This window comes from Dermacentor andersoni, chromosome 6 (genome assembly GCF_023375885.2).
Source record: "Dermacentor andersoni chromosome 6, qqDerAnde1_hic_scaffold, whole genome shotgun sequence".
Taxonomy (NCBI): Eukaryota; Metazoa; Arthropoda; class Arachnida; order Ixodida; family Ixodidae; genus Dermacentor; species Dermacentor andersoni.
In genome coordinates this window covers 22,337,844-22,364,331 of record NC_092819.1, presented here as the reverse complement: position 1 = coordinate 22,364,331, position 26,488 = coordinate 22,337,844, and the positions used below count along the sequence as shown (strand labels likewise).

Here is a 26,488-nt window from a genome sequence, read left to right as displayed (position 1 = left end):
CCAGGGGCAGACGCAGGCTTTCGGGTTGGTGCTTGTTGTTGTGTTTGGTGCAAGAATATGGCTAAGAGCAGGCACCGCATATGCGCAATTACGAACAATATGCACACATCATTTCTCCAGAAGCTGACGCTGAGCACGGGTAGCGCGTGGATCTTGTAGGGCTGACACGACGACTTCGTGGCAGCAGAATTCCAAATACTGCATATGCAGTGAGGGTAGCAACATGAACTTGTTGATAGGTCATCTGATAGATCAAGAACCACAGCATGCCAAAGCTGCGAACAGCTGTTTACGTGCCCGTGTAGCACTGAACTTAAGAAACCGCCATTGCGCACTCCAGAACAAATCTTAACCTCAACACGTTTTTAAATTACAAAACGCGCATATTATTTGTTCCTCACAAAGAAAACTCACCAATATCATAATGCAAACGTTTTATTCATTACAATAAAATAATTATGCAGCGTGTGCAACGAAACCTTGCAGTAAGCAACCCTGGGCTTCGCACCAGTCGCATTGTTGAAATCGCAATCATGTGAAATGGGCCCTCTTAAAATCGCATTGCGACGCCTGCGACTGCACCGATTTTCGTCGTTCCAGTCGGAGCATGTGAAACAGCCTTTAGTCGGCGCCTGTGTCGTGATTGACGTGCGCCGACCAACGGTGACATTTAGTACACAACCCTCAAACATGTACCTTAATAATTCGAGGTAATGAATTGTTAGCTCCATGGAAGGCCTGCTTAAAGGTGCATTTCTCCCGACTGAGTGATTGTTAATTAACTTTCCATTTTCCCTACGAACCGTGACCTAAAGCCTCTCACTATTTCGTATTGTGATAAAACCAGACATGGAGTTCGTAATGATTTATCTGCGCTTCTTCCGCGCAAAGCGAGCCTATTTGACTGGATGGCAGGCCGACGTATTGCTCGTTTCTTTCCTCAGCAGCTGTGAAAGGAGACCAGCATTTATCTTTCCTTGGTTGCTTCCAGAAGGTTCGAAGAGAAAGAAAGAGCGGTTCCTTGGAGCAGACTGGTTAAGATTTGTTCAATATTGGGCATAGCGGGACCGCTATTTCAAGAATTGCAGAGGGAAACTGTGAGTGTTGCCAAAGAAATCTGTGCCGTGGAAGTTCGACATAAAATAACAGGAAGCGCTATCTGCTAAGTTATTTTGCTTTGCCATTTTCTCCTTTTCGCTTAGCACGTTTCAGGAAAGTAGCGATCATAGACAAAATAATATCGGTGGAGTGCTGGCTTTTTAAAAATAGCCACAGGGAGAACATATGAAACAGTGAAGAATAGTATAGATAAGAAAATTGAAAAGGTAGTGATGACAGAACAACACCTTCAGGCAGTGCATTCAAATCATGAATACGTCTCGGGAAAATTCAGAATTTGAGCAAGCGGGTCCATACGAAAGCCGCCTGTACGTTACGGCTGTACTTAGGACGAGATTTATTGGGTGTTTTACGATACAGGCATGCGTCTTACTCGAAATACTGTCTCGTGAGTTCAGAGGTAGTTTTATTTTATGTGCCCTGCCACACCACTTACACCAATCATGGCTTTCCTCTTACAATAGTTGGCAACCGTAACAATATTGCGCATATATTCCTAAAACATTCTAATGAATTTTTATAATAAATACCATTGAACACATCGCAGAAGTCCTACTCCTCGCGATCCCGCATAAGCGGGCTATCTCCGGAACCTCAAGGTGCATCCGATGCTTGCCGCTTTCAGAGCGTCACACATTCCTACATTAAGGAGATTCTCGGAGAAATATGACTGTCGTTCTATGCGCAGGAGAAGCGAGCACCTTGAGTTGAAGATATACGCTGAAAGATTTCGCGGAATTTTCGCGCCTGATCACAAACACTGAGTCTCATCTCCACCACCAGGTGCCAGCGGCTTCTCCCTGCGTGTGGACAGTTAACGGCATCTGTCGACGGCTGCGCATCGCCATTTTGAAAAATGAGCCACGTCCTCGGGGATGCCGCGTATCACAACGAGGAGAGCAAGAAAGAGTTTCAAAGTGCCAAGGACAAGCCCGGCATTCATATCTACAATCCCGTAAGTAGAATTGAACATACACGACCAGTGCTACACCAGCACCCCACCTCTAGGGTTGCAACTTGGGGCATGACAAAAAGGAAAGAAAGAAAAAAAGAAAGAAAGAAAAAAAAGAAAGAAAGAAAGAAAGGAAGAAAGAAGGAAAGTAAGAAAGAACATTAAATTAAATTATGGGGTTTTACATGCCAAAACCACTTTCTGATTATGAGGCACACCATAGTGGAGGACTCTGGAAATTTTGACCACCTGGGGTTCTTGAACGTGCTAATAAATCTAAGTACACGGGTGTTTTCGCATGTCGCCCCCATCGAAATGCGGCTGCAGTGGCCGGGATTCGATCCCGCAACCTCGTGCTCAGCAGCACAACACCATAGCCACTGAGCAACCATTGCGGATAGATAGAAAGAAAGAAAGAAAGAAAGAAGGAAAGAAAGAAAGAAAGAAAGAAAGAAAGAAAGAAAGAAAGAAAGAAAGAATTTGGAGAAGCTAAATTGAATAAATTAAAGAATAATAAACTTCAGAAGGTAACAATGAATTGGAGAACAAACAGGTGCTGATGATATTATAGTTATAATTAAGAGGAAAGAGTAGGGCAAGTCTTGTGATGCTCAGTTGAGTTAACCGGCGGAATAATTAGAGCATTACAGTGGATTGTCCAGGGAAAAGAAAATCAGCCTTGGACGTTGAGAATTAGGTGGTGGGATAAAATTTGAAAATGAAGGCAATTTTATTTATCTGCGGTGAGGTCCCCCTGTTTTGTCAGCAACGTATCACCTGTGTTGAACAGCCGCAGCTCTGTGAACGTTACTGATGCAAAATACACGTTTTTTTTTACCTAATGTTCAAAGTGCACACAGAGTTAAAGAAAGAAGAGACAAGCAGGAAGTGAAAAAGCGCTCTGTCGCTCTCGGCACGTCACTTACTTCTGTGATCCTACGTGTGCTGTGAACACCATAAAAATTAACCGTCACTACAACTCACTTAAGCTTTCAGGATTTCACGTCATATTTCTAGTTCACTGCTTATATCACCGAATAGAAGGGTCGATCTCGGAGCCTCATGTCGCCTCATGTTCTCGCGCTGTATCCTGGTGGATTGAATTATACAGGCAGGAACACCATGACCCATTGCTCAAAAAATATACTAGCCATCGCGTGCTATCATCTAACTTCCCACTGATGTATCGTTCCGGAAAAGCTCGGCTATACATGCAGCCAGGCGTGTTGTGGTGAATAGCACTAATGTAGTTGCCGCATATTCTCCCAAAACATACACAGACACTCTAAGTAGCTTTGCTTACTCAGTGCGCACATTAGCAGTGCCTCGATTCTGCTTCTGCCATCGCTCTCAGTAGTAGCAAGCGCAAAGTATGGACCGCGCACTCGCGTGAGTTTCCATGAAGAGAGAGAGAAAGCATGCAAAGAAAGGCAGGGAGGTTAACCAGAGGCAGTTCCAGTTGGCTACCCTACATGGGGAGAGGGTGGCAATAGGGAAAAAATAGGAGAGCGGAAGGGGGAAAGAGAAACAAAGACGATCACAAACAAACCGCTTCCTCTATAGAGCAGTAGGGGGGATCTTAAAATCTATCGTGAAGCCCCGTAGACCACAGGAATCTTAGTAGCGCGAATAAGACTTTCTCCGCGGATGTTCTTTGGGAGAACTGGCCTAGAGCTCTCCTTTCTGATGGTGGACAATTGTCCAATTGGTCCATCTCTCTGCACATCACTTAGTGTATCGCACTGTACATGTGCCCTAACTGTGCAAGCCCTTATCAATGCAAGCTAAGAAACGCCGTCGCTGCTTGAAAGTAATTGGGAAAAATTAATCAGCTACGAAGCCTTGCTACACGAATAGTTCCAGTTGGAAATGCGTTATGCATGTGAAGGCCTGTATCACAATCAAAGCATAAATGTGGCATAGGAGACCTTTTTAGTTCTCGTGATAGAGAGAAAGAATGCAAGATGAAGTCACGGCTCCAACGTCAAAATAAAGCACTTTGCATTCTCGACCAAAAAAAGAAAAAGATAGTAAAAATGTGGGGGGGGGACCTAAAATATGTATAAAACGTCGTGAAATCCCATGCAGGCGCGCTCAGAATTACAATTAAGAACGACTCGTATCAGACGCGCGATAAATACGGCGGTGTACGCGGACTCGCTTGACTTGATAAGCGTCACACCTACAAGGGATGAGATCGTGCATGCTTCTAGTTGTGGGGATGGTCACACAATTGAGTCAGGGACTGCTAGAGCGATCATCATTTCCCCAAGTGACAGTTTTCAGTCAGATTTTGAACCTCTCTGGATGACGTCATACGCCGAGCATATAGAACCACCTCATATACTGCTTCCCGCCACACTTAGGACCAAAGATCGGCGACGTCCCCAACCTTAACGAGGCGGCACACGAGGCTGCGCGCGCACTTACAGACCGCGCGGCTTCGCCCCACCCCTCGGAGAGCAGGGACGCCCCCACTATATACAATCAAATCACTAAACACTACTACCTACAACGTAGAGAGTATAGCACACCACACCGCAAGCTCACTCGAGCTCAAGCGGTTACAAATGTTGCTACAAACAGACACATACCACACGCAAAACATACTACACCACTACATGCCGGAGCTCTACAAGTATAATTGCACTAATTGCAATACCTCACTTAGCGTCTATCATTTACTCTGGCAGGGCTCGCAAGCTCACATAAACTCCGAACCGAGCAAGCGCAAGTTTGAAGAAGCAATCCGGAGCGAAGAACTCGCTCCTCAACTCTGGGCCGTCCAGCAGGTCCACGACGCAGCCAGGAAACTCAACCACCCGGTTCCGTCGTGGGAGACGCCCACTCCATGAGAGCCCAAAGCTCTCGTGGCCTGCAGGACCTTGAATAAAGTTGATTTCCTTCCTTCCTTCATAGTATTATGTGATACGGAAGATGTTGACAGTGCTTGCGTGCCCTGTAACCTGCCTCTCCACGATGGAAGTTGAACAGCGCAAGGAGAGTATCACAGCTGGTGGGACGATGATCGGTAGAACAAATCCGTATGCGCAACGACGCAGCTAAGTGGTTTTGCTCAAAGCGGCGAGCCTAGATCAGCTCACAGTGGGCATGAGCGTGTGTACCAGGCTGGATGGCTGTTGCTTCCGGAGGTGCGAGGTAAAGAGAACCATGCACTAGATTTCTCGCATTGCAGCATACTAGGCCACGAGAAGGCTCATTGCAGTGCGCCCACACGTATTAGGTATAGGAAACTGTGAGCCGACAAGATGGCAACGAGAAACGCACACGATGGATGAAACACTGCAAACGCCTCCTGCGGTGCCACCTCCGTATGTACTTCAATAGTATAGGAAATGAACTCACCTGCTGAGCGCGCTTCCTGAAGCTTTTCTGCCAAGACAGAACCAGAGCCCTATAAAATGCGGTCATTCATGCGCATTATAAATGCTTGCTCAGCACGGAAGTCTATCTGCGGCCGCGCACGACAAGAAGCTGATCAGATTACCAACTACAACAGGACAAGTAGCGAACCAAGTTACTGAGAACTCCTGCTTCAAAGAAAACCAGAAAAATCGAATTTGTGCGGTCATGTGGAAGGAATTCACGCGACAAGTCGCTTTATCGCCTTTTATTATTACGTGGACAAATGGTCACCTGAGAAATGCCCGAGCACCGACTTTTTTTCTTTCCTTTCTTTCTTTTGTGATGCTTAAGCAGACACGTGATTGAACGTCGTCATCCAACCCCCCCCCCCCCCCCCCCCCCCCCCATTTCCACCCATTTCCATACCTGAATTCTCTGAGCCCCTTACCATTGGTCATAGGCCCTTGCAATAAAGATGTCATTCCTTCATTCTTTCTTTTTCAGAAAACACCGGTAGAACTGCATCTCCCAGGAGGAATACAGAAGTTCAACGACGTCTTCATGGAATGCACCTTTCGGAAGGATATGAAGACGTATACTGGCAACATTTGTTTCAGTCTTCCTTTTTCGCTTAATCTACGCGATTTATTTAACCCACCATGCACGTTACACTACGCTTTTGCAGGGCACTAAAACGGCATTCGTGCATTTAGGGAAGTGCTTAGTGTGGCAGGCAAAATGCTTTTACTTTACGAACCTGCTGCGTTGTAGAGGGATGATATTAGGTTCACCGGCTTCTCACTCTGGATTTAATTTTCGTTATCGCTGTATACACCGGACGTTATTTCACGATCTTAATTATTACAGTTCCTTCACTCACGTTTGTTTCTTAAAGGACGTGACCAGGTGTATTCTTTCTTATTCAGACATGCCCCTTCTGTCGCGGAAGAAAAATTGGCAGCAGAAAGAAGGTAGACGATACTTAAAGCCTGCGTCATTCGTTCATCAGTGGTGCCGTCGTTCCTTTTTTGTTTTATCTGATTCTTGGTACATGCGTGCAGGTAAAATACGCGTCACTGGCCGTATGCATCGCGTCTGTGGCGGATTTGCACCGTCAGCGTGTATGAAAATATACAGCAGCAAGACAAAGAATTTTCACTTTAAGAGTGTTTTGATGTGCCTGCATATGTGCACGCACGAACTATCAAGCATACTTGAGTTGCGGTAACAATATCGACTATTACTTGTGAACCTGCGCTTGGCGATCAACGAGTCACTTCATAAATGTGCCCAGTGAATGTCAAAACAACAATAGAAGATAACCCACCATGTGACGACATACTCATATTGCCCCAAAATCAATATCTGCCTTGCAGCTCCTTTTTTTTATAAAGAACTTGACTCATATTAATTAACATTGTAGAACATGTAGACCCAATTAATGTCCCAGTATGTATTCGATGTGTTCTAGAGGTCATTATTTTCACTTGTTCTCGAGATTTTTGAGGCGTTATCTCGGCTTGTAGAACTGTAACAGCAGTGCCTGAAGTGGGGGTACACCAGAACGTATGCTAGAAGGCATCGGGGTGGCGCCCACTGCGCAGCGTGTCCTTCGAGTACTGGTGGAGTGCGCGGATGGACATGCCGCTGTTGGAGCTGATCACGGAGCAGATCAGGCCGGGGGTACTGAACCACACGCTGGACGACTACGACATCAGGCGCTACATGATACCCGAGGTCAGCTACAAGTTCGAGCTGGGCAAGAGGCACGAGCTGCAGTTCCACCTCGGGATGAAGGAAGGATTCCCAGTGTACTCGGTCAGTCGGTCGTCCTGCAGACGTGTGTGTTAGCAGCATGCATGAATTTGTCAGTCACTGTGGCGTCCCGACCAGCTCGACCGTTGAATTAACGTGCGGGGCGGAATGCGAAGGGGCTCGCGCACCGACATCCAAGATCTCGGCGCATGTCAAAGCACCTGAGGGGGGTCAAGAGTCAAAAGTCAAATGCAAAACGGCTCGTATATAGGTATCTGAGATTCGGGGGCACATCAATATACCTCGGTGGGGGAAGAGGCAAAATTCATCCGAAGCTTCCACTACTATACACTCCTTTCGCATACCACACCCATAACGTTCGGGCACAAAACGTATTGCAATAATAACAGTGCAACCAGGGAAAAAAATCGATTCTGCCCGAGAAAACTATATGAAAGAAAGGCGCGTGAACACTGTACCAGCTCAATAATAAAAAAAAGCAGGCAATCATGTCGGGCATTTATAAGAAGTCTGCACATGCTACACAAGAATATCGCCCATATAAGCGTGATTACAGTTATTGTCTGCTTGCAAGTAGGCATGAGCAATTGTGCCTTCGTAGAACTTTTGCAACCTTATCATCAACGACTGGGTTCCAGCTCATAATACTGCCTAGGTTCGGCAGGCGGAAACTGATCCAGGGCAAAATAAGTTCAATTATAACAACGGGCAACCAGCGGAACTGACTTCGCATGTCAACAGAAGCGCCGTAACACGCCGCACAGTGAGCGCAGGAAGGCGTTTTCAATACAGCAAAAATTGTGAGTTCGCGTCAATGAATTCCCCGTTTATCCGAAAGCACACGTGCCTAGCTCCTCACCTGACTGGGAAACGGCGTGCTAGACCGCAGAAGCGCCTGCGCTTCTGACAACGCACATGGTTGTGGACAGAGTTAAACTATGGTTAGACTATGCATACTTCGGCCCTATATAAGCAAGCGTTGATGCAGGCGCGCGTTTCTTACTGGTCAAAGTGTCGTATCATTTTTCATGTGATTCCTACCGGCCGTCGTAGGCACATTTCAGTTGCACACTCAAGACTGCTGTAGCACCCTCTGGCCAGCGCTGGTTCGCCATACCGACCCACCCAAACCCAGAAACTATGCTTATAAGAACGGTAACGTGCCACTCCTAACAAAAATATTTTCTCTTTATAAGGTACTGCTTTCTTTTTTTTTGCAGGGCAGTATACCGACGAATTGTATTATTTAGTAATGCTTTTTATTATAATGTGAGGAATTAGCGTCGTTACAGGGGAATTTAGCCGCTCCACCACGAGGCGACGATACCGCGAGCTCTCATTTTAAGTATTCCCGCGATGACGCAAGCAGTGACGCAAGTACTATGTACGGTCAATGACTGAACTGCGGCGAGTAACGACGGAAAGTCAAAACTCCGCGCACAGGAATAGAATCGGCTAACTTACGTTTCGAGTTTAACAGTGAGTTTGGTCACAGTGAGGCCGTTCGTCCGCATCTATCGAACGGACGCGTCGGTTCCATGGGTAGGCTTATAATTTCACTCAGCAGTACTAGTCACTGGGCTGTTTGTTACACATTCACTGGAACCCGTGCGCAGAAAGAGGACGGCGAAGCAGCAGCTCGTCCACTCCTCTTTCTTCGTCCGTGTTCCAGGCTGCGCTCCGCCATGTACTTACTGATCATAACTTCACGTTTTATTTTTGCGGCTTCTTGCATAGATAATTAAAGTTCGAGGCAATTCTTTGTCGCTTGAACACGCGCCGTTGTCGCGAACGCAAAGCGGAGTCTAATAACTTCGGGGCTAAATTACAATCGACACTTTAGTTTCACCGCGAATAATTGTTATATGCACAGAAATGCCTCCATAATTGACAGCTTCTATAGACTCACATATACTTAAAACTAATCATGGAATTCAAAGCATGTATTGGGCCAATAAAAAGAAAGATAGTACCATTCGTGCATCATGTGGCAGTTAGGCGCGTATATACTATTTACTAGACATATTTTAAAAGAAAAACAAAGCCGTCCCATAGAACTTGGATATCATATCAAGCGCTAAGCAACGCGAACACAAGCAAGACACATATAGACAGGACGGGCCCTAGACATCAACTGAAGGTTTAATAATTTATTTCTCTATGGTTTAATGACGAAAGAACAGCAACATACGCACTTGCGCAGAAACCTTCAAATAACTCTAAAGGATTCCTGTGCCGCTTTATATACTCTTTCTTTTGCATGAAATTCTAGTGAAGGCGTACTCACACATTTAGCAGCTTCGTTGCTAATGCACAAGGCCTCGAAGATTTTCCTAGCTTGCTGCATCGCAAAGCTGCGCGGGACACGGATGCCCTGAAAGTCTGGCATGCATGCACGAGCACCGCCGGAGATCAACAGCCAAATATCCGCCCCCCCCCCCCCCCCCTAACAGCATTACCAACCTAACCTAACCTAACAGCATTAACAACAAACTGATAAATGCATGAGGAAACCTTCACTGGCCTTAATTGAATGAGCAAGAAAAAGAGTATCTCAAGTGGCACACAAATTATTTAGAGTGACAAGTGCGCCTTCTCCTTCTTTTTGTAGGTTTATGAACAAGTATGTATGTCGCTGTGTTTCGTAATTAAACTTTCAGTTTATATCTAGCGTCCGTCTTGTCTATATGTCTCTTCCTTGTGTTCGCGTTCGTTAGCGCTTGTTATGATGTCCGCGTTCAGTTATCACTAACTTTCCCAAACTTCTGCGTTGAATGCTACCATAAAAGTGATGCTTGTTTAAGCTCGCAGCAGTTTGGAGGTGCGGGTTTATGTCTTTTGTTCTGGAATTAACGTGTTCAAATAGTTATTATGGTGAAAGTACCTACCTCTATATCAACACTGCTACGTTTCTCTTTGTTCGTAAAGTGCAGCAGATGAAGTAGACTTGTGTAAATGTGTAACTATATCATCTGTGATAATGCGCTGGCGCCTTCTGTTTAGGGAGCGCATTTCGATTCATGGACGTAACCTTGACCCGGCCTACTGTTCATTAACGTGCACCGAAATATTGCTGTAGCCGAACTGCGAGGCTTTGACACCACAGAATTGTACTTAACTCTGCACGCAATATGGCACGTCATCTAAAGAAAAACTATGTGACTTACGAAAAGTGAAGAAGCTGCAGCGGCAAAAACCACGCGTTCTACTCGGATTTTGTGTTCATTGAAGGCTCAGTGAGTCTACTATACTTTGGCGTGACTCTAGGACTCTTGCGTAAAGCGCCAGTTCTCGACAGTAGGGTTCAATGGATCTTGACGGCAGACTTAAGGACATTGAGGTCGTTATTGAGTGACCTTTTTTTGTTGTATATATCGACTTTTTCACATCTTAATAAAAAGCGAGAACAGCAACAACATTGTTATTGACGAACAACCAGAGCAATAGAGATTCACTCGACGGGGTAAATCAATATTAGCAACAAGAGGTGTCGGCCCGTCTGCTCTAGCGTTGCTGTGTTAAATTACATGAGCGCTGTCAAGGGCTCCTTCCTCGACATCGATTCAATTAAATACTGCTGTGCGCTCTAAGTCCCAGAAATTCTGACATATCTGTATTCTGAAAAGAACAGATTATGTGGCACGTCAGAATCACAGAAGAAAACTGCCATTTGTGGTGCAGCACGCAGTGGAGATTAGTCAACGTCCTAGCATGAAATCGCTGTGCGTCTCGATCATCTGCAGACAAGATTCCAATGATCCAACGTTATGCTTCTGCCAATCCTTTGCTGGAAACATTGTGGCTATGAAATGTAGTGAACTGGGTGAAGTACTGTCGTCATTACAGCAAAAAAAAAAAAAAAAAGCGAATTGTTGAATCCGCTTTTTTTTCTGCCTCAGTTCATATATGAAATGATTGCCCCCGGCTTACATCGGCGATTTTCACGCCAACCCTGCACTTGTTTTCTGATTACTTACCTCTCCTTTCATGTGTCAGATGCTTCCAACGTCTCCTATAGCTTCGCGCCCTCATCACTTGTAAAATAAAGCTGCTGGAACGCTTTTCTGTCCGCAGTCAAGGGATGTTTCTTCAGGACACATATTTATGTCAAGAGGTCGGTGAACCTAATAAGAGCCCCCTTTGGACATCCAAGCAAGGTATTAGGTTACCTTGCCTGGAACAGGCAATAGACATTACATTGAAGACACGTTCTTAAGTTGCATTATCAGCATAAAGAAAAATACACAGAAATATTGTGGCCATGAATCACGCACAAGATTCATGGGCATATGCAAAAAGTGCTATTTTTACCGATAGTCTGTGTTATGATACTGACAAGGACACGTAACCTTAGAAACAACACAGCGAAAAAAAATAATCCTTTAAGCGAAGTTACATAGTGAGGATACAATTCTGTTTCCGAAATAAACGGGCTGAAGCATGGAAGGTCTACCCCACGGTTAAACAGTACATTTAACAATACTCGATGATGCAGTTTGATTACTTGTATTCTTGTAGGTTTTAGTGGTGATGGATGGCTAAAGTTTTTCAGTCTCAACGAAGCTCATTGTAAAGCGAAGCCACAGGCTGCTGTAATCGAAATAATATTGAGGCGTTTACCTGTTTCGTCACCGGTGCGTCAACACGAATCGCGACCCATGCGCCGCTTTTCTGCCCTCTCGTACGACTACAGATTCTTCGTGAACAGCGTGCAAATGAAGAACAGTCATTGAGGAGATAGAGAAAGAATGAAGATGAGAATCTGAAACTGTACTGACTGAATAGCGAATGATTTGGAATGGCATTAATTGCAGTAGACAGCGTAGAATTCACGGCGAACCAGCTTTTGCAGTTCTTGAGTGGCGCGATATAGAAGGCAATAGAAAAAACGACGCTCGGATTGCAACGGGTGGCGTCAAGCAAACAGCATTAGCCTCGTTAGTACGGTGCTACGTGGAGATAGCTAGTCGTGTTTTCTTGTTGCAAACAGCTTTGCGGAACTGACACGTGGTTTCGTTGACTCCAGTCCTACTTTTGTTAGCTTTACGGAAGTGAACGCTGTAGCGTTCAGTCTCATCTCCTAAATATTCTTCCAGTACACACCATTCTTTCTGCTTGTTAGCAGTTTTCATTTTGACGCTTCGCGCACATCACGCGTTGAAGTTTCAAGCAAACGCCACCCGAGCACCCGTGAACACATATGTTTAAAGTGCTACCTCGTTTAAGAATCCAAAACGTTTCAGCGTCGTGTACGAGTGGTGGTGGAGTAAGACGATGGACTTCCCGCTGTTCGAAGTGACGAGCGAACAGTACAGGGAGAACAAGCTCCAGTACTACATCGAGGACTACAACACCAAATCCAAGGACGTAGGCAACAGCGATTTCTACTACGTCATTGGGCAGGAAACGCGCACCAAGTTCTATTACGACGTCAAGGACCGCTACCTCGTGGTCAGTACACGATATATGTTACGTTGTCTAGAGGGGAAACGCTCGCTCTTCCACGTGTGGTGTCCGATAGGCTGTACTTTCATCAGAGGGAATTGCGTTTGTGGCACAAAGGCAGTTGTTTCGGTGCACGTTAATGACTAAAAGGCAGCAAGAATCGACTGGCCGCTTTTCATTCTAATGGGTGCAAGACCAGATGAATTGTTCAATGCTCAAATTATTGAGCTCAACAAAAAGGGTACTGAAGGAATACCCTTAATTAAACCAGGCTAACAGGCGATTCCTCTGGACACTGTAAAACATTTACACACTGCTAAAATATTGTTTTTTCTTTAATTCTTACAGGCTTCCACGCAGAATAATACGGCAATTAAACGAAATGAAGCAGGCCTGCTTCGCACACACTTTATGAACAAAGAAAGTGGTATGAAAGTATCTTGCGGGATTACGTGCTTACCCTATATGCTACTCTTACTTTTGAGAGATCTAGCACTGAAAAACTGCCCTGTCAAAGTGGATGTCTGGTATATCATAAACGGCGGCTGATTGAGCGCGTTTTATTTTTTAAGTCAAATGCAGTCATGTTACGGCAGTAAGTGAGGACTCTGCGGCAAAGTTTATAAAGCCAATATTCAAAATTTGTTTGTCTTGTGGGATGAAGACCCACTGCCCCCACGTGGCAGCGCCAAATTGTAGTTGGGGCCAGCGGTGATCACAAGAGGTGCTTGATGGCAGCTGTCGATGCGGAAGCCGCAGAATATGGGCAGCAAGATGATGAGGTGAGCGAGTTGTTTAGCATTCGTTTACAATGTGCCAACGTGTCACCATTTTTTTTTTTTTTTGCTGTTTGTTCGTTCCTCTTGTGTTAGGCGTTTAATATGGGGAGCTGTCCACAAATTCTCCACGGATGCTCTCTGATGAAACATATTTGACCAGGAAATTAAGTGTCTCCACCGGAATTGGCCTCTCTAACGCCACATTCTCCCGGCCGGTGCGGACATCTGGGCTGTTAAAATCACATGATAAAATAAGAAACCGCGTGATGAGGCGGAGCGTCTTCTTGCGTTAGGAGTAGTCACCCGGGGGATAGCTTGAGAAGTATGCAGCTTGCAGAGTCGACTTCTATATATGCAGAAATGATGTCACAAGAAATACGACATACCCGGAACGGACCGGGCGCCTGCGTGCGGCCATGTAGCGAATATCGACGGCCAAAAAATAGGTATTATAATTTTCGGATCTCCGTAGTAGCCGAAGTGAAGTTTGTCCGTATTATCGTGCGCCCGATATCGGTGAAGCGGACGCAGCTGTCAACAAGTGCGTGGCACTCCTGAGGGTAAGAAATTCAGCACTGACCTATGGAACCGGTGTTGAGAGGCGAAGCACCTAAGGAGCGTTTAAGATTAGGTTCCAAGGCGCGAAAAAAAAGCCTTAACCACTCACTTGTGCGTGCAGCTCGAGCCGCTAGATTCTGAAGGGCATGAAGAGTCTGAAGAGCCTGAACAGCCTGAAGAGCCTCAAAAACCTGAAGAGCCTGAAGAGCCTGAAGAGCCTGAAGAGCCTGAAGAGCCTGAAGAGCTTTCCGAGGACACGGAATCTACTGCTCCTAAGTTTCGCCTGAAGAGTGTCTATCAACCAGGGATCGGATATCCAGAGAAGCTGAAGAATATATTGTCCGTGAGTGTGATTTACTCGGCCCCACGATCGTGGGAGTTCTATACCGAAGGGGTTGAGACGGACCCCTGGTCAACTACGTGAAAGCTTACCGGCTGCTGCAGGTTGCATAAAGAATGGCTTAAGGTCCGCAGCTTCACAGCGTGTTGAGTGGAGCCTATTGGAGTTAAGAAACTGGTGTTTATCGTAGAAGCCTGGTAACAGGATATTTCTGTCGAGGAAGCAATGCTCACTGCTTCCTCGTTGGTACACTCAATGCAGGCAAAATCTCTGACTGCGAAGTGCTAGGATTTAGCCGAATAGCGAAGTAACTGGACAACTTTGGTGCGGCGCGTCCTCATCTTGAGGAAGATTGTCGTGTAATATAATGTACACGCATGGTGCGTTAGCTGCCCAATTTACATTTGCCGTGACCGTGGCACAGATAATGCACAACGGGTAAGCCTATTTAAATAGGTGCAGGTAGGTAGGCGTGCAAAGAAACAGTCGACGTCCCGAGCTGTTGCTCGCAAGGGGCATGCAGTACGTCTTCTCTGGTGAAAGTGTCAAACCTACCTATTGACACCATGCGTGGGCTATATCGAGCGTTTCCTGTGACGTAGGTGTCTGCTGCTGCAGGTGGTTTTGACGCTCTAGATAAAGTTAAGTTTAAAACGTGACGCCAATATTAAAAGCAGTTATGTGAGTGCCGACGCCTTTATAAGGTATAAATTCAGCATGTGCACATGTATGACGCTGGCATAGTGACTCCCATGCAAGCGTGATTTGGCGATATCAAGAAAATATCCTAGTGACGTCTTCATAAAGTTCTAGAATAGTTCATAAGGCAAAACCTCCAGCCATGGCGCTGTGTGCAATTTCTCTGCTTCGATAGCTGCTATCAACTCCATAATGATGATTGGCGATTGCCTCCCGATCAGGTCATTGACTGGCCGTAGAAGACTGGATCACAGCGTGACTTAGAGGCTTCGAAAGCACATATAATATTGTAGGAACAATATCCTAGCAATTTGTCTCGCTTCATGTGAAATGATGTCCACACAGAGCGCATAAAAGTTTATAAAAATGCCTTTAGACTGCCGCTTAGCGGTTACTTGATTTTTAAGCTATTTCTATCTACAGAAAAAGCGCTGTTGTGGAGGTGGGGGGGGGGGGGGGGGGGCGACGCAGCAGCAGCAGGCGGGAATGGCTTTGCATGCTTAGCCGGCAATTGTTCCACCTGAGCTTCTTATAAATTTTTAACAAGGGTGTATCAACAGACTTTGCGAAACTGTCATCTTCAGTCACGTTTGATATGTCATTTTTATCCGCTATTGATGCGCTAACTTCTACTTTCATTATTTTTGAGATGACAAGAGTGTGCACCCACTTCTACAAAGATACTTATTATTCAAAACTAACCATAGTCAGCGCATTTAAATGGATGAATTCGATTCAAGTGGGTGTAGTGGCTGCATACGGACATCATTTTGTGCTTTTCACCAGTGATTGATCAGTGAAGACCTTCCATGAAGATTTTTTTCACAGGAATTTCCATATTTCTAAACTTTCTCCTACGTACGTTATGTGCACGATTGACCACCGCCGCGGCGGTCGCCACGCTGTCATGCCAGTCGCTGCCTTTAGTGGTGGGCGCCCGAACACTTAGCGATTCTCTTACGCACGTGAGAGCAACAAACTTCAAAAGTACAGGCTGTTGATAGGTGAGTTGGTGCTCTATTGTGTGATGTAGTATTGCATCACATAATTCAGTACCAACTAGCTAAATATTACGTCCTTTGGAGCTGCTTCTAGTTCGACGGCCCCTACACTGTCAAAATGTTTACACCCTTAAGGGTGTTGTCTTGTCGCACTGGTAACACCTTTATCACTAGGGCCAAGCAGAAATTTATAGAGGACGACAGCGGAGCCTTAATAGACGTGCGATGACGAAAGACATGTTTGACATCTTTCTGACAGCCTCGGGCGCATAGAAATATCCAACAGGAGAGTTACATATCTCTCCCTGTGAAATTCTCTTGTCGGATATTTCTGTGCTCCCAAAGCTGCCAGAATCAACACGTAGTTTTAAACTACGTGCTTGTCATCGCAAGTCTAGTTACAGCTCCGCTGTCGGGCTCTATAAATTTTCGTAAGGCCCTAACGGTCAGTGTGTTACCAGTGGGACAAGAAAACGCTCTTAAAGGTGTAAACATTTTTAGAATATACCGACAGCTCTTTCTGTTGATCCAAGAATTCTCATCTCGTTTGCCGCCCTCGGTGTGCTGCGCTCCCGTTCGCTATCCTTTATTCGCATCCGAACCAGACTGCACCCGCCATGTGCTGCTGCTGCTTGGTGGGTTTTTGCCTTTGTTCATGAAAGGAGGGTGCGAAATGTATTCAACGTCTCGGTCGTCTTCCGTGCGCGGTTTGCACTACACGTCACGTAAGAGATGTTTCGTGGGTACGACGCCAGATTCCAACACAATTTGATTCTAGTGCCACTGAGTACAAATGTAGCGAGGCAGTCTATGACAGTCTGGTATGCTGTGCCGTTTTATCGTAGTATTCCGCATGGAAGGCAAAAAACGTGTAGGTTACTGTGTACGTTATTCCCTTTTTGTGTTATTTGCTGAGGAAGAGTTATGACATTGGCGTCACGTTGGTTGAAATTAACTTGTCCTTAGTGGTTAGTGCATCCTACTTCTTTCCTCGCAACCTAATGAGTTACTGTATTTCTAGGTAAGAATCGACGGCAGGTATTCTCTGTTTGAGCTCCTCGAAAGGTACGCTGACGCCTCACCCTACGACCGCTTCTACATAAAAGGTGACCTTGACATAAAATCGATCAGAATTCCTTACGAAGACCCTCTGGTAAGTATAACGGAGCCTCAGTACTATTTGCCACATGTTTGATTGCTTTCTGTGCTTTTGTTGGAGATCTTTGTAACTGTATCGCAAATAATGAAACGCTCTAACGTTTATTCACTTTGGCTGCGAGTGATTATACAGATGACATGTGGTCGAAAACGTTTATTTCCGTTTCAGGCACCTTAATCAGATCGAATCAAAACAACAGATACGAGGAACACTCAAGCATTTTTCTTTGTGATAATTGTTTGCTACTGGCCTGCACCTTGGCTAATGAGATGTGCGCTATCTTGTCTTGACCAGTCGATGATGAAAGAATGATGATTTAGAAAAAGATAAGGGGTGGTATGGTGTGACATGACAAATGAGGCCCAAAGTGGCATACCACGTTGGGTTAATTATGGCTTTCGGGTGGGCTTGATGGGAACAGAAAACAATTTTGATTTGCAGGTTATTTAGAAGGGCATTGCTTCGCGTCTTTCTCCCACGGTGTATGTGGAGAAAGAAGAAAGGAGAGAGTTTAGTGTTATCTGCAGTGCAGTACTCATTTAACAATTCCACCAGTACGTGCGTTGGGAGACTAAAACAAGAAAAAGTTGTATGCGCTTTCATGTGATGAGGGCATGTAAGCCTCGACGAACACTGCGTTTCTAGAGAGCATAAATGAACAGCGCGAAATACAAAATGTACATTAGAGTCGAAAAGATCAAGTGATCAAAATGCGGGAATGCGTGGAAATAAGCTCCTTTGCAGGCTGACAAATAATGTAGTGACTTTGCGGGCTTTTGCGTGAAAAGATCGTCAGGCTTGTCAAAAGAAAGCAAGGGACTTCATTTTATTGCACTTATATTTAAAAATAATTCTTTATCTGAATCATCAACACTTAAGCAGTAATCAAACAGGACCCTAGCTCTCTCGGCATCCAGTTGACGAGATTCCTTGATGAGCATGGTGCATGGCATAAACTAGCGATGACCATACTGTTGGGTGGAGCTACACACGTCTGAATCATTACCACTGCCCTACGTGTCCGCGTTGTTTGCGAATACGCTTTTTGATTCTCGCACATTTCTTCGCAGCCGGTGCCTCTGTCCCTGCCTCTCACCTCAGCGGGAATACTGAAAGGTGACCTTTACGAGATAAAAGGGAAGAATCCAAGGAACGCCGAAGAGTTGAGTACACTGACAACACAATACACGGTGGCTGCCACAAGGATATGTTAGACCCCGTTACCGCGTTTCGAGATCCTCTTCCTTTCTTTCTTTTATTTTTTCTTGCGACATATTACCTAGTCTCTTTCCGGTCCTTGGATGGTTTAAGGTAGGTTCTAAGCATGCGAGACGTGCTTGCGAGCTGCAGCTAGTAGACAATATACACTAGCTGGCAGGCGTGTTATCGGATTTTGGCTGGGTGGTCTGTGCACACGATAAGCATACAGCGTACACAATAATTTACAGTGTTCTCATTTAGTCCGGTCTGAGGCTTTGCGAATGATAAATTGCTTTTCTGTATAGTCAATAGGTCGCCAAACGAACTGAAAGCGATGCAGAACAGAAGTCACGCGCCTGCACCCCTCTGTTGAGGCATGATTTAGACATTAGTGTGGTTATGCCAAAACATCATATACGTCAATTCGCAACGCCCGCGACCTGTAGGTGGCACGCGTTGTAAGCCAAGGTGGCTGTTCGGAGGAGGATCACTGGCGAGGATGAGGGCACGAGAATGTTTTGTGTAGCACGCTGTGACGAATTTGCGGCAGCATGCCGCTTTCACTGCGTGACATTATGAGCTTTTTCGAAACGGAACTGCGGTCATATACCTAATTAAAAGTGAAATATCCGTGGACGCGTAAGCACTTATGAGTTGTGAACGCGCAAGCATTAATGTCTAATTGAATGCCGCTGAGTGTTCCTTGGGTTTATGAACTCCTCGAGGGCAAGCGAGCGCGTCGAAGCGCTCGGTGCGTTCTGATTTGGTTTTAGCGAGGCGCAGTTAAAACGCAAGCGACTGCTTGCGTGGATAACGCAGGCTTCCGAGAGCGAAGGCGACATGGCGTCGCGGCGATGCCCTCTCCCCTCGCACAACACCTGGTTCGCTAGCGCGGCCAGTGGGTGCTCCCTCTCGCCCGCTCTGCTACGTCGAGGCGCACTGGTGACGTCGCGTCGCAGCTTACGGCAATGCAATTTTAGGCACCGTTCCGCTGCTACAGACGACAGACGCCGTTTTTTTTCGCTCACTGGGTCATTTCACGCTTTCGCATCAATAAGTACAAAAATAAATACTGGCTAACCCATTTGCTACTAGTGGTGTACATGACGGTACAACGAGAGGATTTTAAGGGTAGTGGCTTAACAGCCACCGCCCGTGCCCTACTTCGCGCTTTGTCACTCAGAAAAAAAAAAAAAACGCTGTAATCTGTAATACGTGACAAGTAATACTGTTTCATCTCTCAGCTATTTCAAACGCCCTTTAAGCATGAAGTGGTTATTCAAACACTTGCATATGTGACCTTTATGAACATTACGCAGGTGAGGAAAGTCATTAGCCGGTGTCCTCAGTAATCTTTATTATCTGAACAATCGTTATTTCACATACTTCATTATTGTATGCTTCCACTCCGGGCAAATGTAGTGCAACTCACTCACAATGTGACAAATACTAATTAAAGAAAAGAACTGCAGTCTATTCGGAGACATAGTGCTTCGAGTTCATGCAAGCCTATTAGGAAACAAGCAGCTTTGAACTTAATGCATGCAACTTTTCGTATGCCGCATGAATTAGAATGCGTTGAGCATATGCTAATATATGTAAGCCTATTAAGCACACTAGAAAAAAATTATTCGCTTAGTTTGACTGCCCAGGATCATACAACCGGTGCGCCGACAAACACAAGAAGCAAAATATAAACTAAAAGAAGTGCAGACACAGCCCCGTGCGCCCGCGTCTGTCTATTTATACTCTCTGTTCAGTTCAAGCTGCAATATGGTTCTCAAAGAAGAAGCCCGCCGCCAATTCCTGGAACGGCCTATAATCCGCCTTAAGCTTTGCTCTCCATAGCATCACGACCTATTTCTCTGCGGATTTTGCCAGAAAGAAGACTGATATCGCTCTGGAAAAATCAATTTGTGCACAGGGGCCTTGCAGCACATGCGCTTACTACTGCACTTCTTGACCGTCGCACGCGCGAAAGAGGTAAACAAAGGCATGTGCTTGCACGGCAGGTGTTGGCAAAGCCCGGTGAGAACGTGGCCATGCCGTGTTGTCGTCGGCTCGTCCTCCTCGAGCCGTTTCTCTCCCTCATCACTACAGCGCGCTACCGCCTACTGGCATTGCGAATATGCTCAGCAATTCACTTCAAAACATCTGTTCGAATGCACGAACACAGAACCCCATATTCTCGGGACAGATGTACGCACCTTGCGCTGAAGCTTTCCGCAGTCGACAGAAGATCTAGGACACGTACCCTTGCGCATGGTGGAATTTAGAACGACGCATCACATTGCCTTTGCTCATGCAGACGGTCAGGTCTCCACGGTGACCGGCGCGCTGACTGCAGGACGCGGGTTCCGGATGACGGTCATTGCAGGGCGTCACTGAACTTTCCGAACGATGCGGGATTACATTCATTTCTATAATTTCATTTTTTTACTATGCGCTAAGGCTACCCACCTTGAAATAAAAGAAAGATGAGAAAGACGCGATTCACATTCGCGATTGCAACTGCGATTGCTTATCGCAAGGCAAGAGTGCCCTACACCGGCAAGTTTCCAGATGCGCGCTAAATGCGATGACTTGGCATCGCTGCTATCGCGCGCTGAAGCACGAACATTTCCAAGCTTCGATTTAAATAGTACTTGGCGTTGGGCTAGTTGCTGCCAAAGACTGAATGGTCCATTCCTTATGTTCTCCCGTCTATATGATCTTCTTTTTGGCGCTAAATGCATTATATTTAGACTTCTATCTTCTCGAGTAAAACTCAGACAAGCTGTGAAACATGGGCGCATCTCTTGTCGTTTCATACCGCTGCATTTACTTCGCAGCCTAGCGTTTATCACTGCGTACGTCATAAGCATCACCCAGCACTTGGAGTAGCATGTCAGGTCATCAGTCAGGCTAACATCTCCAGCATATTATTAAAGCTTGTATCTCCCTCTCTCTGGCGGCTTGTGGCAGCGACAATGATGTCAAGAGTGGTACCGTCATCTGGCTGGTCAGGAGTACATGTATAGCAGCAATACCGTAGTCTCGGAAACTGCATGATGCATGGCGCAAACACCGAAGAGAAAATCTTTGACGCAATAACGCCGTAATGGCTAACCTAGTTTCGGCAACGACCATACTTTCGCAACTTTTGCTAGCTGAAAACAGCTCGGCGATGACAGACGAGAAGCGAGGTAAACACGGGCATTGCGCTTTGCTTTGCAACCCGCTTTTGTTAACGCTGTTTTTGACAAATGGGTTGAGAACTTGGACTTTAAGCCACAGGCCGGCTCAATTGTAACTTCGAGCTTCCATCGTGTGCAGGCATTAATGTATGAAGTTTCGACAAACTCAGCGCTTTTCACGGAATTGAGCACCAATCGCTATAAAACCTGGTTGATGTGTGTTAGTAAAGGGCTGCACGAGCAAATTTTTTCATCGCACAGTGTTGCAAGGACGCTGCTTTCAAGGCGCCTCAGAAGTAGCAGTTCGTCGACACAATCGCGCCGAACAGCATCATGAAAACAAGAGCAACAGAAATATCGGTTCGATGCACGGTCCGTTGCATGAATGCATTAGTGTGTTCAGTCAAGTTGAGCGAACTATGTCAAGACCTGGGAATGTGTGTTTACCACAGCCGCGCAGCTAAGCTGTTAAGGCTATGGGCTCTTCCACTGTGCACGTGTAGAACAATTTTGTTTCACACACACTCATGCAATGATCAACAATGCACTTTGAGGAAAGTTTGCACTCTTCGGGGCTTATCTTGTCCCCAGATAATATTCGTCGCTTATCTTGCGTACCTTTAATTTCTTTAGCGCTGCAGGCCCGGCACTTACAGGTCACGAGCGGCATTCGCGTTATCAGCGTGGCATAGCATTATTTACAGGAAAGTAAAGATCACAGACCAGCCGTGGTTGCCTAGCGGCTATGGTGTTAGGCTGCTAAGCACGAGGTCGCGGTATCGAATCCCGGCCACGGCAGCCGCATCTCGATGGGGGCGAAATGCGGAAACACCCGTGTACTTCGATTAAGGTGCACTATAAAGAACCGCAGGTGGCCGAAATTTGCCATGCCACCCCCCCCCCCCCCCCTATGGCTTGCCTCATAATCAGAAAGTTGTTTTGGCACGTAAGACCCCATAATTTGTAAATGATCACAGAGTTTTCAAGAAAGATAGCGCAAGCAGGACAGATATGACGCGATTGTCGTATGGAAAGAAGCTCCGAAGGGTGTAAGCGTTCTTATAGTGCGGTCGAACAAGAAATGCTTGAGGACGGAGCAAACGTTTCGACAAAGCAAACTTGTCTGACCAGTGCTTCAGTCACACGGGACACTTTCCATCGCGATTGCCTGGTCTTTGCAAGCTGCGGAAGAGAGCCAAACGCAATGGAGAAATTCGATCCTAATCGAACTTGATTGCGATCAAAAGTGCCTGCTGTTACTGGAGTATAAAACAAGTTGGCTCCATGCCCAAGCCATTTTTTGTACGATACTGTTGGTCACCTCAAATGTCCATGTTCCTGTGGAAATCTGTCTTTCGACGAATATCAACTCAGTTTCATTGCGTTGTCTATCCTACGCCAGGTTTCGGCTCGTGTTCGGTGACCAGTCGCTGCAGGTTCCTCTCGGCGCCGAACACGAGGAGTTCGCTCTGGAGGTTACGGGCGAAGAAGACGGCCTTTGCACGGCAAAACTTAACGGTGTCGAACTGCCGGGCGTCATCAGCATGGGTCCCTTCCTCGCAGACAGAATGGTCTTGGAGGGCGACGTGGACTTCCACTGGGTCATCATTGTAAGGAAGCTTCGCGAAGCTTGCTTGGAAACTTGTCTCCTGACTTTTGCGTTCTGGTAAAATGTGCCTGAATACCGCGAAATATCATGTTTTCGTTGCGATCAAAAGATCGATTCCGTATAAGAACGAAGCTGTGAGATTCTATGTTTTCGTCGCGTAATACGCAACCGTACGTTGGAACACTGGACCTAACCAGATCGACGACGCAAGCGATTACACAAATGGGACCTAGAAATGAAATGTTGTATGCCTCACAAGTTCAGAAGAAGCCACACGAGCATGGTGCACTGGATTCGCCTTGGTGTCGCATTCACCAATAGTTATAGACATACGATAGGTACCAGTTATATTAGCCCAAACTGTGAATACTGTGAGGTGCCAGAAACACTTGAACATATATTTTGCGTGTGTCCCGCGTACGCGCAAGAACGACAGCGACTTGTCTCATCCATTGCAACGATCCATAAGAGACCGCTATCAGACGAGTTTCTTTTAGATCCTTGGCCTAATGCAAACAGCGCAGCCCTGCTAACAAGTGCTGCTGTAGCTTTTCTCCAAACCACTGGGCTGGATGCAAGGCTTTAGAGATGCCACAACTTTGCGAATTTGTATATACGCATCTCGTCCTTATACCATCATCATTCATCAGCCCTTTCCCTCCCCGTCTCTTTTCCCCAGTGTAGAGTAGCAGGCCAGAGCAAGTTATAGCTCAGGCCGAGCTCTCTGCCTTTCTGTCAATAAATTTCTCTCTCTCTCTTCTACGTTTTCCCACTAAGTGTTGTATGACAACAAGCTTCACGGTATAACTCGAGGCCGTTTTCTCGGTGTACTTGTAGATATTCTGACACCAATTGTAGTGACACTTGGGAATATTGCTTCTATTTTGTCAGTATCGAGCGCTTCTACGCATACGCCCAACCTATTTGTCTGTATTTTTCAAGCGATGGAAGCGTGAATAAGCAAATTATACTGAAATAAAAACTGCGGGAATACTCAAGGTTTGTTCAAGCTTCTAACGATTCGAAGTTTCAATTAATCTGGCCTCGCTCAGCCATCAGCTAAAGCCTCGGAATTAGCTAAGGTTGTAGAACGACCGCACCCGAAAGGCATGGGTCCCGGGTTTGATGCCCGGATGAAATTTTTGTAACTGCGAAGTTGAGTTCTCGGACATATCGAAATGGGTCCCTTTGTAGCATCTTATGTCACTCATGATGATGTACATTTTTCTTTGCTTGAAACTTCCTGCGCCTTGCTTTTAAATAAACATGTCTTTCAACAGACCAAACCTGGCGGGCCTGAAGCAGCGATCGAAGACAGCAAAGAAAAGGATCCAGCAAAGGAGGAAACCAAGGAGAAAGATGAAGACTCCAAGGCCTAACATGACAGTTGCGGCTTCAGCAAGGCATATCTGCCTCAATAAAATAAACTAGGGTTGGAATCAACAAACTGTCTAAATCATTAAAATGAACGCGACATTTGCAATTGTTTCGAGAATATTATGCGCTTCAGCTTATGAAAAATGTAGCTTTGCGAGAGCAAGAGAGCGGTAATAAAACAAAGGCAGGGAAATTAACCAGACAGGGCCAGGTTATCTACCCGTCACTGCGGAAGAGGGAAAGGGCACTAAAAGATGAGTAGAAGTTTTGAGGCAGAGATGACGGGCTCCGGACTGTGCCCAATGTTATATATCGTGCGTGTCCCGGAGAAACAACAATAATGCGACGTTCGACATGACCTGACGTTAAAATCGACGGCTGAACCGCGAAGCGATTTGTAGACGCATCCTCTCTGAAACCAATGGGTTGATGTTCGTTCATGCAGTGCATGATGTACCGTCCTGCCGGAGTGTCGTGGTTCTTGAGGCATTAATTTCCCAGCTAAAACCTCGAGAAGCGCACTTTAAGTATGTGATGAGGTATCGGCGATTCTAAACTAAAGTAAATAAAATTCAACTTTTCAGAAGAAGCGCATAAATGTGCTTCAAGTTTTAAACATCGCGCGTTTAACAGTCCGTAGAATACAACATAGGCATGATAAGCGATGCACGTGAGGATATTATCAGTGAAGCTGCTGCTTGGAGCGACTGACACACTTAATGTTGCGTCTGAAGCCTGAGCATCAAGAAAGGTTATTGAATTAGTCTGAACGTGAACGGGCGTTATTTTAGTTCTCATTGCAGACTGTTAAGGTACAAAACTGAACATCGTTCAAGTGGTGTTCACGGGATGTTCACGTGGATACATAAAAGCGCAATTAGTCCTTAATCTTAGGTGACAGTATCATCCGTGCATTAACATTCATACCCACAACCCCATTTTCTGTCGTAGTTTTCCCTGTATTGATCTATTCATGTCTCTACAACTTGGTTGCTTCCCCGGCCCATGCTAAGAAACGAAAACCGGTGCACCATACACGAAATGTGCTGCTAGCATTCTAAACAGGACGCTGTCATGGAGACGCAGGAGCTATAATAGTGCAGCATAGCGAAGTCGCAAGCAATATGCTGGCAAAAAACGAAAATGCACGAGTCGGAAAGTGTAACAGCACACGTGACTTCATTGTCGGTTATAAGGTGTGCACTGTTAAGCACGCATATTTTATGCGGATTGTATTCCATAATGTAGACGGTTGAGAGAGGGCAGGTTAATTGAACACCGATGAGAGAGGGCTTTAGTCAACTGCAAATAAATAAGACAAGAACGATATATGGCAGGCCAAATGGTGCTCTCCGCCCCATTTGGTAGCTATGAAGGACATATAAGATTCTGAGAAAACTCAGTTTCAAACTTATCACGGTGAGGTAGTCCAAAAAGAAGTGTAACACCTTCACAAAGTCACAGTAAAAGCACTTCATGTTGTTACAGTGAGCCACCTTTATCTCGGGCTACATTTGTTTATGTTAGTGCCGCTTTTTCAATATTCTTTTCCTCACTGCACACATATAAAGTATGATGAAGTCTTGGGCTGCATTTGGTTACGTTTCACCATACCAAAAAAAGAAGACTATTTGCGTTTATTCCTTTCCCACTTTCTCGAAAGTCAGCGATTTTATCCCACGCGTCTACACTTGAGTGAGACGCTCTTCGGTAATAAATTTGGTACGGCACGTTGAAAATTATTAACGCGCCTTTGATCACTTGGTGGCCTGCGACTGGTCAAGAATTGGGTAGCGACAAAATCGTTGTACGACAGAGCGAGAACAGGGTATGGTGAACGCCGATGCAATCGCCCGTTTCTGTAAAGTCGAGGCGAACTGCTGAGTGAGAGAAAGTGCGACGATCCTTCTTCGTTTTCGATGTCGCGGGAGC

At 45.8% G+C, this 26,488-nt stretch overlaps 1 protein-coding gene across 3 annotated transcripts; it reads left to right on the top strand.

The window, feature by feature from the left end:
• Window positions 1-967: 967 nt before the first annotated feature.
• LOC126521356 (uncharacterized) lies at window positions 968-24,626 on the top strand. 3 transcript variants are annotated; one of them, XM_055065929.2, is made up of 9 exons: window positions 968-1,097; window positions 1,903-2,074; window positions 5,942-6,030; window positions 7,042-7,255; window positions 14,117-14,338; window positions 17,057-17,188; window positions 18,265-18,356; window positions 22,973-23,180; window positions 24,460-24,626. In XM_055065929.2, exons 2-9 carry the CDS (start codon window positions 1,976-1,978, stop codon window positions 24,556-24,558), a joined length of 1,155 nt encoding a protein of 384 aa, XP_054921904.1. In that variant the 5' UTR covers window positions 968-1,097; window positions 1,903-1,975; the 3' UTR covers window positions 24,559-24,626. The 3 variants fall into 3 exon arrangements, with proteins under 3 accessions (XP_054921904.1, XP_054921905.1, XP_050025999.1); XM_055065930.1 differs by lacking the exons at window positions 7,042-7,255; window positions 14,117-14,338 and adding an exon at window positions 12,457-12,664 and having other exon boundaries at window positions 969-1,097; XM_050170042.3 differs by lacking the exon at window positions 14,117-14,338 and having other exon boundaries at window positions 970-1,097.
• Window positions 24,627-26,488: the final 1,862 nt, after the last annotated feature.